This window comes from Tympanuchus pallidicinctus, unplaced genomic scaffold (genome assembly GCF_026119805.1).
Source record: "Tympanuchus pallidicinctus isolate F22 unplaced genomic scaffold, pur_lepc_1.0 scaffold4, whole genome shotgun sequence".
Taxonomy (NCBI): domain Eukaryota; kingdom Metazoa; phylum Chordata; class Aves; order Galliformes; family Phasianidae; genus Tympanuchus; species Tympanuchus pallidicinctus.
The window spans coordinates 1,798,950-1,814,494 of record NW_026294758.1 but is presented as its reverse complement, the minus strand read 5'-3'; the positions used below and the strand labels follow the sequence as shown (position 1 = coordinate 1,814,494).

At 44.1% G+C, this 15,545-nt stretch overlaps 1 protein-coding gene across 2 annotated transcripts; it reads left to right on the top strand.

Annotated features, from left to right (window-relative positions):
* The first annotated feature begins 581 nt into the window (after positions 1 to 581).
* On the top strand, positions 582 to 10,353 carry CDO1 (cysteine dioxygenase type 1). 2 transcript variants are annotated; one of them, XM_052700840.1, is made up of 5 exons: positions 584 to 797; positions 2,564 to 2,641; positions 4,541 to 4,698; positions 7,179 to 7,348; positions 9,605 to 10,353. In XM_052700840.1, exons 1-5 carry the CDS (start codon positions 619 to 621, stop codon positions 9,632 to 9,634), a joined length of 615 nt encoding a protein of 204 aa, XP_052556800.1. In that variant the 5' UTR covers positions 584 to 618; the 3' UTR covers positions 9,635 to 10,353. The 2 variants fall into 2 exon arrangements, with proteins under 2 accessions (XP_052556801.1, XP_052556800.1); XM_052700841.1 differs by lacking the exon at positions 2,564 to 2,641 and having other exon boundaries at positions 582 to 797.
* The last annotated feature ends 5,192 nt before the right edge of the window (positions 10,354 to 15,545 follow it).

Sequence of the window (15,545 nt, the reverse complement as noted above, 5' to 3'; positions counted from 1 at the left end):
GAAACTGCAGGAAGTAAATCCAGTCTAGCCCTCAACTGTAACACTGGGAGGTACAAAGTGCCCCCCCCCCCGTTGCATTTAAAGGCATCTCTAATGATGCCATCAACGCTGTGCCAAACAAATCAAAGCTCTGAAGGGTCTGGAATTAACAGTGGAAGCATAATGTTTTTTCCTGTGTTTAAATACCTGGACATCAACAAACACTGAACATCCCACCAAAGGAAGTGATGTGCTCGTTCTTCGCCTGCTCTTCAGCTGCAAAGAAGGGATGCTTTTCGTGTAGCCACGCAGCGGCCGTTGCTATCGTTAGCAGAGTCTCCTGGTTGCAACGCACAGATTCAGCTCTTGCAAACCTTACAAAGCCGGCCTGAAATCACCGCCTCCTCCCTCGGCGGCAGCACGCCCGTCCCCGGCCGAGGGGCTCGCGGCGGCAGGGATCCGAGCCCCGCCCGCCGGTGTCTGTGCCGCCGCAGGGCCGGGCAGGCCTGGCCGCGGTCCCGCCCGTCGCCGCCCGGCCCCTCCGCCCGCCGGGGCGGTGGCAGCTCCCGCCGTGCCTCCCGGCCACATAAAAGCGGGCGGCGGAGCCGGGCGAGGCAGCGCGGCGGACGGTGACCGGCGATGGAGCAGCCGGTGCAGACGGAGATGTGGAAGGCGGGGAGCCTGGAGGAGTTGGTCCGCATCCTCCACCGGCTTTTCGCCGAGGACAAAGTGAGTGTGGAGGAGGTGCAGGCGCTGATGGAGTCCTACGAGAGCAACCCCGACGAGTGGCTGCAGTACGCCCAGTTCGACCAGTACAGGTAGGGCGAGCGGGGGCCCCGCCGCGTCCCTCGCCCTGCCGACCCCCGCCGCAGCCCCTCCGGGCGGCACGCCGGACTCGGGCCGCCATCGCGACCTGGCCGCGGTGGTCCTCGTTGCGCCCCCGGAGGGCCGAGCCTGGGCGGAGAGCGGGCGGGGCGGCGGCGGCCAATGAAGGCGGCCCGGCTCAGGTCCCCTCGGGCCCGGAGGGCGCGGGGGTGAAGCGGGGGGCGTTGCTCCGGAGCACCGCGGGGCGAAGCTCTGCGCTGCGTCCCCGGGGGACGGCGCGGTTAGCGGGCGCTTCGATCCGCCGCGCCACAGCTGGGCTTGGTCCTGCCGCTGGTGGCTGCCTTCTCTTGTGTTTAGAAATAGATGGATTTTGTCTGAGCATCTCCCTTGAAACTTGCAGACCGAACGGACTCTTCCCTCTCACCTCGCTGCTGTGGTCTGGGGTTTTTAACCTCTCTTCATCTCGTGTTTTCTCTGTTTGGGACAAATCACAAACTTAAGGAAAGTAAGGATTAGAAATCTTTCCAATGCCAGCCTTCCTGGCAGCCTGACCTGTTGACTGAAATAACAGCACTTGGAGAGTCCATTCCTTTGCCAGCATTGATAGCTTGTGCTCTGACGTGGTAGGAGAAATTATGCCTATCTAAAGCACACAAAGATTATGAGTGCTAAAAGGCAGCATATTGGCATAGGTGTTATGCTTTGAATATGGTCTGCTTCCCATCTTTGTTGCAATAAAGTGGGATTAAGAAGAAACTATTACAAAATCAACTGATATCAGGCAGTTTCTGCGTGTCTGTGCTTGCATAATTCAGATAAAAGCAAGGCATCTCTAAAGGGCATAAGTTTGATTTATTTGGCAAAGTGCTAATGATCATGACTAAAGCTAACACAGAATCAATGGGTGATCTGCACTGTAACAGCTAGAGGCATGAGCCTTGAATCAATAGAGCCACAGTATGGCAAGCAATTTGCCAGGCAAAGAGGAAGGAGGGAGCTTCTGCAGGGAGCTTCTCAGCAGCGTGTGGTGAGAGGGAAAGGCATGCCAGGGGTGCAAGGAAACCGGTGTGGCTGTTCAGAAAACCCCCTCAAACCTCAAGAGCAAATAACATTCTGGAATACACATTGATTGCAAAGCTTTTAAGAGCAAGTATTTTGTCTTCTACCTGTAAGCTAGAGAAATGCTTGCAGAAATTAGACCTGTTGGTATGGGTCTAAGCACAAGAACACTATGGTATGAGGTGTATACTCTTGTCCTTGTGCTCAAAGTTCTAAGTGAAAACCTGACTTTTATTTTTTTTTTTGGCCTAGTTCAAGTGAATGCTGTGTAACGAGAAAGAGCCAAGAGTATCCAAAAAATAGCTGTAGAATGATGTTACCATGTATTTTTCTTATTTCATAGCAGTCTTCTGTTTCTAATTATAAGCCAGCTGCTGGAGTGACTTCATTCAATAGCTATTTTGATTTGATCCTGTCTACCACTCTAGTCTTAGACTCACAGTTCCCAAACTCTGATCTATCTATGTAATTCAAAAGCAATATGACTGTTAAATATTAACTATGTCCAATTTTTACCTGCTGAGGAAAAAGTACTTTCACAAAAACAGCTTTAAAGTTCAACTTCACTTTTTCCAAGAAAAACTTTTCTTTCAGTAACAAGGTTTTTATGTTGCAGCTCGCTTGTATAGCAGTGTTTATATAATTTTGTCTTTCATGAGCATATCAGTACAGTTAGAAAAGCAAACACTTTATATTGCAGATACACAAGAAATCTTGTGGACAATGGAAATGGAAAGTTCAACTTGATGATCTTGTGCTGGGGTGAAGGACATGGCAGGTTTGTATTCAAAGGTTATGGCTTTAGCAAACAGATATAAAGTTACTGTATCTTTCATTGTTAAATGAGAAGAAGAAAATAATCAGCCCTGCACGAGCTGTTAGAAGACACCTGGAAATTAAGCAGTACAGAACTGGTCATTATTCATTTTGGATAGCAGTCCTGAATACTTGGTTGTTTGTTTAGTTTTTGCAAGGCTGTACCTCACGGACTCTTGCCAAATTAAACTCCCTTTCTGGGAGGACATTTTTAATCCCAGTACTGCAGTAGGTCCTGGGGGTAGGGCAGGTTGGTTGCTGGTTCTGAGAGATCTGCCTCACTTTGCAGTGAGAGAGGCTTTGCAGAAGCAGGACTTGGTCCAGTTTAAGCAGCCTTTGCTCTCCTGTGTTGTTTCAATCTAGTCTCTGCCACATGGCGATAGAAGTACATCTGGGTGAGAACTCTGATCCGTGGGCTCAGGCATCCCTCCTCCTCCCTGTGAGCTGTGTGTCCTACAACCTGCAAGAAGGACCTGTCCCACGGAGGGTTCTTCACAAAGCATTGGCCAAAACGCAACGTGAAATAACAAAACTTGCGGGTTTTGGCTGCTTGGCCTTCTATATAAAAACAGCTCTAGGGAGCTGCGAGGACGAGGTTTTTGTTTGTTTTAATCGAGCACGCGTAGCGAACTTTTGTGGTGTTCTCTACTGGATGCCTGGAAGTTATACCCAGAGACGTGTGAGAATCAAGTCCACTACTGCTGCTCCTTCTGGGCTGTTCTCACAAAGGCTGTGATTTATGTCAAACTCTGAGTTGAATGAGCGTTTACTAGAGCTAGACAAGAGACCACAAGCAGATTTCTGCTTCCTATGTGAGGAGGATCAGATTGTTCTCATGGCTTGTGGAAGGACTGTGACAATGTGTCATTTGTGAAGTGTTCCGTGCCTGAAGTAAGCTCTGCCTTTTTGACATCTCACTTCGTAGGGGAGGTGATTTTTTTTATTGAAGAAATAAAACATTTAAAGAAGTTTGTTTATTGAAAACAGTAATGTACAAATACTGAGTTTTTAATTGAAATTCAATAGGACTGTGCTTCAGAGAGGCCAAATTCCCCTTTCCTCCATCAACCCAGTGAACAGAGATGTCTCCCTTTGTCCCAGTCTGCTGGCTGCTCTAACAGTTAGTCCTCTATTTAAAAAAAATAAATCAAAACCAAATAAAATCCAGCCCACGTATCTCCAATTGTAGCAAATAGTTCTGAGCAAGGAGACAGACCAAGCAAACACACAGATTGTGCCAAATCCTGCTGTTTTTGTTCATTTTTGCCATACCAGTGAAATTAACAGGTTACTATAGCTGGTTGTACTTATCAGAGTGTTTTCTTTATTCAGTAAGTGCCTATGCACCCCAACAGTAAAGACTCTGTAGAAATTAAGAGGAAGTCAGTAACTTATCCCACGTTTTGGGGGGAACATGGTGAATCTGCAAATATCAGATGTGTTTGCAAGTTTATTCTGGCCTCTGCCCGGAGATCACTGGAAAGCATTGTTCTGTTTCTTGGCCCACAGGAGTTTGCTGTTCTGAAGATGTTTTTTTCCATCCTTCTTAGACTTCCTTTGTATTTTTCCCTGGCGAGGTCACATGTTGACCAATATCTGATGTTTCCCTAAATCCTGCTACATGTAAACTTATCCCAGTACGGTTCTAACAGGTTGTTTTTAAGTAGGTATATCCTAGTGCCTCTGGATGTCCTTGCCTTTTTTCTTTTCTTTTTTCCTAAGATTACTGTGCATGACCCATGTGCAATTGAGTATAATTCTTAGGCTACATCCAGATACTGTATGTTGTGCCATCTGTGTAGCTTGCAGTACTTAAATATGCATATCCTTCTGAGTTTGGTTATTCTTTTCACATATATAGCAGCATCCATGACCACACTGATTCACACTGCTTTATGAAGATTCTCCAGGGAAATCTAAAGGAGACTCTGTTTGAATGGCCTGAGAAAAAAGGGAATGGTGAAATGACTAAGAAATCAGAGCGAGTTTTGAGAGAAAATCAATGTGCCTATATTAATGGTAAGCTCTTCTAATAGCTTGTTGTTTGACAACTACTTATCCTTGAATCCCATTTCTACCAAAAGAGTTTGTGTGCTCTCTAAATAGTCTCCCGCATCTAATAGTGTGATGCTTATGGCATTTTGCATGATTGTCAAAGAACAGGGATCTTTAGATTCTGCACAAAACTGCTCATTTACGCTTGGTAAAACAAAAAAGATCCTTCAACTCGCTCATAATTGCAACAATTGCTTGATGCTCAGATGTACTAGATAGCTCCTCTACTCCATTCAGAGCTGTGTCCCTAATAAATATCTGAAATTGCTTATAAACTTGAAGCTTTTGTGAGAAATAAGGGAACTAAAGGTTTGACAGTTTAATCATCTTAATCTTTGTATTTTTTTCCAAAGAAGTAATCCTTTTGGTAAGCAGTGGAAATCCTGGGACAAAAAATACAAAAGCTGTTGATGGAGTTACACGGAGCAGGCAGAAGCAAAGGCCCTGATCCCCAGGTTTATTGTCCATCAGGACATGCATCAGGAGAGCATAGTGCTGAAGTGCAGTGTCAGCACAGCTGGGCAGACTTGAGCATTTCAGTTTACAAAACGATTGCCTCTCCTCGCGGGCACCGAGAGACAACCAAGTCTCCAGCAGTATGGTTGCCCAGATACCTACAGCTGTGCCGCTGTGCGTACCCATGGTTTCAGCGTGTTGTGCTGTGCTGAAGGCCATCTGGTAGTGACCAGCTGGTTATCATGGTCTGATCCTATGAAAGACATCACACGTCGTGTTGAAGGGCAGTGAATATTGCTGAGTAGTGTGATGGTGTGATTGCTTCTGTGTGATGGCTTAGAAGCTGGAGCGTGCACCTGGTGGGGCTGAGCCCTAGAGCTCCTTAGCAGAGCCTCATATTGAGCTGTGTATTAAGCGTGGAGGAAGCAAGAGCAGGACTCTGCAGCCCTTTGTTGAAGGAATGCTGTGTTAACTGAAATCACAAAATCCACAGGGCAGGAAATGCAGACAGGAGCTTGACATGTCTGCTGATGAAAGGGTTGCTCCCACACCGCTGCCAAGGGGTTCTCATGCTTGTGTAGATCTTCCTCACTGTGCAATTATTTCCCTTGCAAGGAATTATACTGCATGTGCAACTAATCCAAACTTTCTCTATTATTTAAAACAAATTTGATATTTGCTTTTCTGGGCCAGTTTGGATCTCTGACATGTTTCCTGGCTGACAGTTTGCTTTAAAAATAAATGACTAATAAAGCAGATAGATAAAAAACAACTAGAAGGAAAACACTGGCGGTGTGTTGGTTACCTGAAATACTTCAACAATGTGCTTCATGTTTTCACTGCATGCTTCTTGGCTACTGTTGTACTTTACTTCTGAGGTTAAAATCCACTCAGCTGAGTTCAAGCCTATTGCATGTGCACAGAATTAGGACAGCACATCCTCTATCTAAATAAATTATGGTAATGACACCTGGAGCTTACACTTCCAGTGTTACCAAAGTTAAAAGTGCCCATAGGATTCACAGAGCAATATGCCAGCATTGTGCAATACCAGTGTAGGTATTATATAACAAATCAGTGCAGGTACAAAAGCCTGAATTGTTTCTACAGTAGGATCATGAATTTGAATACAAGGTCTCTTCTACGTAACTCAAAAGCTCAAATTTATTGCAGAATGGAAATGTTCTCTTGGGGGTGGATGTGATTCTTCATACCTTACATTTTCATGTGACTGCTTGATTTCTACTCCATTGCTCCAGCAGGCACCATTACTTTGTTAGTAGCCACACAACAGATAGTGCCTTGTTTTATTACAAGTTCAATTATGCTTGCTATTCAGCTAAGGTTGGGAGTGTGCCAGTCACTAGTAATTTGTCACCTTATTCAAAAGACCAGACAAATGAGAAGGCTGTTGTGCTCCAAACTAACACTCTGGAAAGATTAATTAGTAAACAGATGCCTCCAACAGAAGATAACTATGTCTCTGCCCCAGATACAAGTAGATGACAACATGACTGACGTCCTTGTTAACTGGGCTAAGGATTAGAAATACAAAAACTTCCTCTCTGAAGAACATCTGGATGTTTTTAAGAAACATGAACTGTCCTGCCTCTAGAGGATCTATAACAGCATCTCTGAGGAAATTAAATTACCTCGAGCTCCTTTGGAAATGATAGCTTGAAAACAGCTGACAGGGTGTCCTCAGGCTTTTCTGTATTCCTGTTGGCCCCCAGCCAGTAGCAGATAATCCAGCATTATGGGAAGTGTGAAAGGTTGTAAGGTGATTTGAAGTTTTCAGGAACCTGTGCTGGAGACCAGCAGTCAGATTCCCTGCACTGAGTTATGCATTGCCCTTAAAAGTGCAGGAATGCCTAACTGGCTTGCTCACTGGTTTAAGTTTAGATAACTTTTTTTTTTCCCAGGCATTTGAGATCTCATTAAATCTGCCTGTTAACTCAACTTCTTGTTTCGTGCCGCAACTTGTGTAGACTCCATTGGCCTGCACCGTGTGGAGAACATCAGCCACACAGAGACTGCTGTCAGCCTGCATTTGTACAGCCCGCCTTTTGACAGCTGCAACACCTTTGACCAGAGGACGGGGCACAAGCACAAAGTCAAGATGACCTTCTACAGCCAGTTTGGAGAAAGGACTCCCTGTGTAAGTAGGAGGCAGTGCGCTCCCCAGCAGCCCTCAGCTCCGAGCACAGGGCTGGGGCTGAGGGCTGCCCCCTTGCCCCTGCATGTGGGAGCAGTGGACCAGGGGCCTGCCCAGCTCAGGCAGGAGCTCCCGGGATACTCATGCCTGGCATCAGCGTAAAGCCTGATTCCAAACACCACTCAGTTTTTCTGTTAGCGACCCGCTGGTGTGCAGTTCTCTACTTTGGAAGAGAGTAGGGCAACACAGCCATGTATTTTATAAATGGGAAAACCAAATCTGAGGACTTGCCACATGTGGGTGATGACACTGGATTTGGCTGCTCAGCCCACAACCTCATTTCCTCTTTCCTGTGGACTCAGTTGACCAATTTGTGTGAGTGCTGAAACAGCCTACCTCCCTTTGGTCAGCAGGAGATAAGTTCTGTGCTGGGAAATGAGAACTTGGCCCTTAGCTGCATGCCTTCAGGCAGCAAATGATGGTAAAAGCAACCTAGTCAATGGAAAACAGCAAAGAGGCCAGATCGTTTTATCCAGTTTAAGTCATGTGTAACATTTCCCGTATAAACTGTTCTGCCAAAAAGCACCAGTTTTCAAGTCAGATGTTTTAAGCCTCGTAACTTACAGTGAACTGAAGCATTTTTTAATAAGTTGAATATAATTCTTCACAACTGAAACTTTGAAATGGAAGAAGCATGATTTGAGAAAGAGTTGGCTGGTTGGCTGTTGTCTGCATTTTTAAGCAACTGCATGAGGTTGTATTTGGGTAGAATAGAAATCTTAACATAAGCATTAGGAGACTGTGCTAGGACATCTGTGAGAGCTTATTAGGGCTCATGCTAGCACTATTCCATGCATTGGGAAACCAAACCTCTTAAAAGGGGAGAAAAGAGATTCTTATTGGTCAGCCATATGGGAAGTTCAGTGACTGTGTTCTTTTACTTGCAGAACAATTTCACCCTGCACGGAAGCCAGAAATTCAGTAGTTCAACAGAGTTAGTTCTACGTAAGATCGTGTTGAATGTTTATGTAATCAGTGAGAACAGTGTAAATTATTGGAAGCTTGTCACACTATATGATTACTTTACCAAATGGCTAAAACACAAACTTTAATACTCACACTTTTGAAAGGTCTTTGAGAAAGTAAGCCCAAACTTTTAATTCAGATTCCTAGGGGAAATTATGTGAAAAAATATTTAATAAAATTAATATGGGAGTTTTGTATTTGCTTGCTTCCTTTTTGTTTCAAGTGCTTATTGAGCATGAAAAATATAGGACAGCAAGCAAAACTAGTCCTGGACTGTTTTGCTACTCTTAATCTATAAACAACTGACAATGCCTGTATCTTTGTGGGGAATTGGATCTGGCTTGCTGGACAGAGGTAAATCTTAGTCACTGGGTCTTTTCCATGAGATGCTGTAGATGAAATTGAAGCAAGGGGAAAAGCAGTGTCTGGGCTGGGCCACCCAGTCATCTTAAATGACCTCATGCTACCAAAGCCTTCTGGACAGGGTGAGGGTTTCTGGAAAGCTCGGTGGAAACTCAGGCTTCCTTCTGCTTACCTTATCTCGAAAAGACACACAAAAGGAAGAGAGCTATCAGTTAAAAATACAGAGAGTGTAAGGTGAAGCACACATATATATCTTTTACTAGTGACATCTGCCTAACCAAAGCACATTCAGTGCTTCCCGTTTTTCGCAAGTAAAACATTCAGGTAAATCTCTAGAGTTTTCTAGCTATGCTGGAGTTTTAATTCATTAATTCTGCAGTAAATTCTGTAGGTAAATAAGTCATGTAGGTCTAATAATTAAAATAGCATGTCCTTATGCCACCATAGCCTTGCCCATGGAAGTTACATTTGACACAGTCTGGGTACAAGCTGTAAGAGCTCTGATGCGAAAGTTCCTGAGGTAAAGCTGGCAATGCCTTCAGTTCCAAAGCACACCAGCACTTCTTGTTGCCACTGGTCTTACTGGGGAGGGCAGTTTCTCACTACAGCCTGCTGTTCAGGCTGGACTTCCCACTTCCATCAGACCGCTGTGAGCTCAGGCCTGCTCCCTTCAGCTGCCTTTTTGGCCAAGGCCTTGCTCGTGGTCACACTCAGAGCTGATGGATGACGAGACTGCTTTGATCATGATCAGAGCACCCTCTATAAAACGTGTGGAATGCCTTGCGAGCAGTACAGAGAACGAGTGCACCAAGAGCAAGGACAGTCAGAGCCTCTCTCCTTAAAACAGCAACCTGTCCTTTTCACTTGCAGGCCATGGCAATGCCACAGGAGAACAACTGAGGAGCACCAGCACGCGTTTGCACAAGACCTGCTGAATGTTGAACCAGGGACAGAAGACTCGTGTGGCTCTTTGTATACTTTGTGTGTAGATGTACACTAGGGCAGCTTCCAGCAAACCCCCATTTTCCCTGAGTGAATGGTGATCACGGGACACTAAGCCAGCTAGTGCCATCAACTACTTCAGAGGTTAGATGCCTTTCTTTGGGCTACTGCCAAGTCAGAATTAAGTAGTTTGTTTTCTGATTCTAGCCTCCTTTTGATTCTGCTTCTGTTAGCATACTGAGAGTATCAGAAATAGGGTTTTAAGCATCATCTGGCACTACTTAATGGCCCTAGATGTATGTAAATTCTCAGTGTAATTAATAACCACGTACATTTGTAAGCTTCCAGTCACTTGTACCTATGAGTAGTACACTAGATACAATCAGCAGATTTTTTTTTTAATTAACTCTTTTAGGTTTTAATGATCTAAGCCATTTTGATAGTTTTGTGCATTTTTTACTTTTTTTTTTTTTTTTTACAATTTCATTTGTCAGATCTTGTTTTAAACAGGAGCAGCAAAATGCTTCATGCACAGTGATTTTCAAAACTGGGCAGAGATTTGGGGTTTTAATAAGACTAATCATACTTAACACAGCTGATGTCCAGTTTCCAAAGTGTTCTGTGTAGCTACTGAAATCCTTTCAGGTAACTGAAATAAAACTGGATTTGTGCACAGATTTAATAGTTTTCAGCCTTTTTCTCTTTATAACTGAGATTTTCATCACCCTTTATTAATGTCCACATTGGCCATAACTGTAAAAGACTTACTCAAGCAATTATCCTTTAAATAAGGATTTAGAAACCTGGAATTATTTCAAACACGCAGAGAATCCTGATGCCAATTAAGCTGGTGGGAGATTTGCCACTGAGTTCACTGGTGCTTGGTTTTATTTTCAAATTTAACTACAAGGAGATCACCATCTCTAAAAAAAGTTAACTGCTTAAATGTACAAACATCACTGAAGCTGCCCTCACTGAGGCTGTGCTAATCACTGAACACAGATAGTACATTGATAGCAAATGTGTGGAATGTCTGATTAGATGAAGGCTCATTACTCAGTTAGCAATGTAAGTCTTAACAGTAATCTCTTTAGATCAATCACACATCTTGACCAGCCCAGAAAATATTATTTACTTGGTGAGGCCGTTTCCAAAAAGGCTCTTTCAGATTTTCAGAAAATGCTTAAGCAGTGTTTTAAAATTAAGCTATGGCAGCCTGGTCTGCTGGTTGGTGACCCTGCACATAGCAGGGGGCTTGAAACTAGATCGTTGTGGTGCTTTTCAACCCAGGCCATTCCAGGATTCTATGATTCTGTGGTTCTGTGATTCTATGACTTTGAATTTGCATTTACTCTTTGAGCCTGCAGGAAGGCTCTGTGTGCTTTGCACAGGGGAGGGAATAAAGATATGGAAGTAAAAGAGGAAGAGAAATGAAAGTCAAAGTGGACCTGGAGGCAAAAGAAGAGGAGGAAGCTGTAGCAGTGAGGACTGTTTGCGAGAGGTGGAACTGGACACTGTGCCAGTGGGCAGGAGAATTAAGGAGATGCACGGCCCCAAACTGGAAGTAATATTAAGAGCATTGACACCACAGACGTAAATAATGCTCTGATTTTTCTGGGCTCTGGCACACCCCGAGGTGTAGCATGGCTTGTTTTTTTTGTTTTGTTTTTGTTTGTTGTTTGTTTTGTTTTGTATTTTTTTGTCTTTCACGGGAACCAATTCTTGAAAAATCTTGTCAAGATAAATGTTGACCAGCTAAGATTTGACGTGGTTTGTCTTGTGAGCATCAGAGATGAGCTAAGGCAATGTCACCTAGGTGCTCTGCTTCTGCAGGGTCACTGAGAGCAGATAGCTCACAGCTGTGTCCATGCTTTTGCTTACTAGCTAAAATTAAAGGGCGAATCCAACAGTTCATAGAGCACAGGTTCTGTCAGGTCAGATGATCTGAGAAGTTCAGAGACAGACAAGGAGCATAACAGTGATCGGAGAAGCAGTTAGCTGCACTGAGATCAGCAATATGGAAACCCAGGGGTACACCTCAGAGGTACATGCCTAGCAAGTGAGACAGAAGAAGTATTAGCAGAATAGATAGAAACCCTCTACATGAGTTGGCTCAAACACTGTTTACCCATGGTAAATAGGGCATCGTACATCACATAGAATAATACAGGAATTCCAGTTTCAGAATAAGGTACTTATGCTTGGCATATTAGAGACAAGGGGATAGCATAGCCAGCATTATGGACACCAGTGCAAGAAATGTCAAGAGAAATGCCGAGCCAAAGACATACCACAGCCAACTTCTTTGCTAATGGCTAAGTAATAGCTATGTATCTTGTGCTCTAGACAGCACAAGCTAACACCTATGGAAAGCAATTCAGAATCAATAAATACATATGTCACTGAAAAAGTAATGTTTCCTATTTGTTTCCATGGAAATTGTAGCAGATATAGAGAGCACAATAACAATATTTGATGGAGCAAATTCTCAGCTACAAATCAGTAGTTTTCAACATAGTCACCACCATTAGCTATGCATTTTCGCCAGCAGTGAATAAGAGCCTACATGCCTCACTCATAAAGTTCTGCACCGATGGATGTGATCACTGTCGCTGTCACCACTGCTGAAGCACTCCACCCGTGACTTCACTGTGCTGACATCCACTGTTTGGTTCCCATAAACGTTCAGCAAGGATCTACGAATGTCAGTGGGTGCGAACTTTACCACATGAACGAATCCCATGACACACTTTTATTTCACATGCACTTCCATGTCAGATGCCATTCTGTCAGATGCCATTCTGCTGCCATCTGTCACATGGCAACAAAATGTAATGGAATGTTGGTGGGGGGATTCAACCCTACTGCTGCACCACCACCATCCACCTCTGATGTCAAGGGCTAATGTGATAAAATAGAAAGCATCATTTTTGGACCAGCCCTCGTATCACAATGGGATACAATGGATACAATGGATACAGTGAGGAAAATCATGCTTTCACTTGCACAAATGTGTTCATGTAACCTGTGCTGACTTAAAACGCAGAAACCAGGAGTAGCAAATTAGTATTTACACATTATTATGGCTGAACAGCCAATGTATTAATCCTGGCACGTGAAAGTCCTTGGGCTCAGAGCAGTCCAACTGGCTAGCTGATGAGGCAGCAACATGCCATAGGATGACAAATAGCTGTCACTTGGTAATGAACAGATGTTCAGTGTTCATGTGCTTTCAACCAGTAAGCGCTGTTGAGCAGGGTCACTATGAAGGAGGGCTGGTTCAACATTTGCTGGCGTTACTGTGAAGTGGTCAGAGATATTGCTCTAAGCTATTAATATGGCTAACCCCATCAGGCTGACAACAGCAGGTGAGTCTGAGGGTGATTTGGTGACTTCACTGCAAATCCAGTGAAGGAGATTCAATAGAAAGGTGCAGGGAGGCCAGACAATGCCAGGAGCACAGTGAGGTGCAGTATTCCCATCAGTTCAGCCAATTGCAAAGGTCTGTTCTTTTTGTTGTTCTTTTGGGGAGCCATTATTAGAAATTTTGAAGGTGAAGTGGTATATCAAAGACATTCTGTAGTCAGACAGGGTTTGTAGCTTAAAGTGGGAAAGGGCTGACAACGGGGACATTTTGGGAAATGCCACCTCGGCCTGTGTGGCTGTGGTTGATGAGGTTCACACAAGCTCACCAAGTTGTGTTGTGCTGACATGTGGCCAGCAGGTGAGCAGCTTTTTCTCTCCTCATGCCAAGTGTGGGAGCCCTGAAGCCTCTAACAGGAGCTGTTTCTGAGAGAGGGTCCCTTGCTGAGTAAACAGTTTCTAAATGTTCCTGGGAATAACTGTGCCTACAGTTACTTTAACTCACTACAAAATCCTAGAGTAAGCAGATAAGTTTTTTGTTTGTTTGTTTGTTTGTTTTTGCTTTGTTTTGTTTATTTAAAACTGAATGGCACTTATTTAAGTATCTTGAAATTTGGTTTTCTTCTTCCTTTGACAATGTATAGAAGGACATAGCAGAACCAAAATCCACCTTACACATAGCTCTGTTTCCATTACAAAGGTTTGGTGTTTTTTTTTCCTAAACCACAAAGATACAAGATGTGCTATTCACTAGCTAATCTTTATAGTTATTTTCCACACTCCTGTCATGCTCAAGAGAAAGCTGTGTTGCAAGGATATAACCCTTCCCAGGTTAAAAGAGGTGATGTACTTATGGTGACTCTGCAGAGAGAAGCAGAACGTTTTGAAGCTCCGTGGTTCATCTGGAGGACTGCTCCAAAAGAATGCCTCTTGTTTTTATTGTGTTGGCTCATGATGTCAAGGGCAGATGGTGGTGACATGGAAGTAATGGCTGAATCTTCCCACCGATATTCCGTTCTACGTTGTTGCTGTGGGACAGATGGCAGCAGAGGGGCAGTCTGACAGAATGGTGTCTGACATGGCAGTGTGTGCTTGCTTGCTGAGTATTTATGCACACCAAACAGTGGACGTGAGCACAGCACGGCAGTGAGTGGTGTGTTTCAGCTGTGGCAGTAGCGACAGTGGGCATCTCCTCTGGTACAGACTTATACAAGAGCAGCATACAGGCTCCTGTCCATCATTGGCAAAAATGCACAGCTAATGGTGGTAGCTGTGTTGAAAACCTGTGTCAATTAGTGTTACTGTGTTCTTTCTACCTGTTGTAGTTTCCTGAAAATAAATTGGAGGCATTACTTTTGGAGTAGCCTGCATATATATTGTGCTCCTACCAGTTTATCCCATGAAAGCCTTTGCCATCCTTAACTCAGGCACTGGCAGTAACTCCAGCTCCTCTGACTGGTAAAGGAGAATTGCATTGGGCCTTCAAGTATAGTTCTGACCCCTATAGCTTGTGTGAAGCATTATTCAATTATCAATCTCAAATGCTTGACTCCTGTGGGTACTTAGCAACATTTTTTCAGGCATTTCTTCACAAGTGGATGACCCCCAAAATGGGGACAGACAAATGCTTCTGAACTGTTTGCTTATCCTTACAAACACAGAAAATGTTTGTTTTATTTCTTAAATAAATAACAAAACAATTTATCCTCCAGACCTGTCTCACCGCTGCTTTCACTATCCAGTTCCCTACAAAACTGCTGTACAAATAAATTAGTGCTTTATTTTCTATGAAAGACTAATCTCTGGACAACTGATGCACATTTCCTTCTTGACCCTTGAGAACGACAATGTGAACAGTAACTATACTTGCAGTTTTTTCCAAGCTTGATATATCCTCTCCTGAACCACAGATATAAAAAAATTCTGGTAATTGGCTCATAATTCACCTTATTTTTCATGCTCCTCCTTGCCCCTGGGACACATCACATGTTTGCCATTCGCACTCTGATCAAACAGACATGCATGTGTCTCTTCCCCTGCACCTATCTGCAGGCAGGTACAAAGCTTTGCCCTTAAAAGAATTGCAAAACAGCAGTGGTGAGCCAGTGCAGAGACCTCCTGTCCATCACCTGCCTGGAAGATGGCCCTGATGCTGCCGTAAGTACAAGGACAGGCAGCTCTGAGGAGCAGGAACAGCTCTGGAGATTAGAGAAGTGCTCTGTAAGTGCATCTGAGGTCTGGCAACGTGCAGTTACAGCAGCCGTGGCTTGACCCCACTGAAAAGCTTTAAACCTGCTGGGAGGCAATGGGACCTTTGGCACACAACAATTTCACTGTGGTGACAAAGTCTCTGAGGGGGCCTGGAGTTACAGTTACAAGGATCTTTTCTTCTGTATGCACGGAGAAGGAAATGGCATTTGAAGAAGCTCACTCCACGGGAAATGTGCAGAACAGCCCTCTTTAAACATGGAGGCTGGAGGAAGATTTTGTCAGCTGGATATTTACT

What these genes read in the sequence shown, in the direction of transcription:
- CDO1 (XM_052700840.1), top strand. Translation starts at nt 619, where the DNA reads ATGGAGCAGCCGGTGCAGACGGAGATGTGGAAGGCGGGGAGCCTGGAG. An exon ending in TGGGGTGAAGGACATGGCAG is followed by an intron (nt 2,642 to 4,540) that starts GTTTGTATTCAA and finishes TCACATATATAG; the next exon opens with CAGCATCCATGACCACACTG. An exon ending in TTGGAGAAAGGACTCCCTGT is followed by an intron (nt 7,349 to 9,604) that starts GTAAGTAGGAGG and finishes TTTCACTTGCAG; the next exon opens with GCCATGGCAATGCCACAGGA.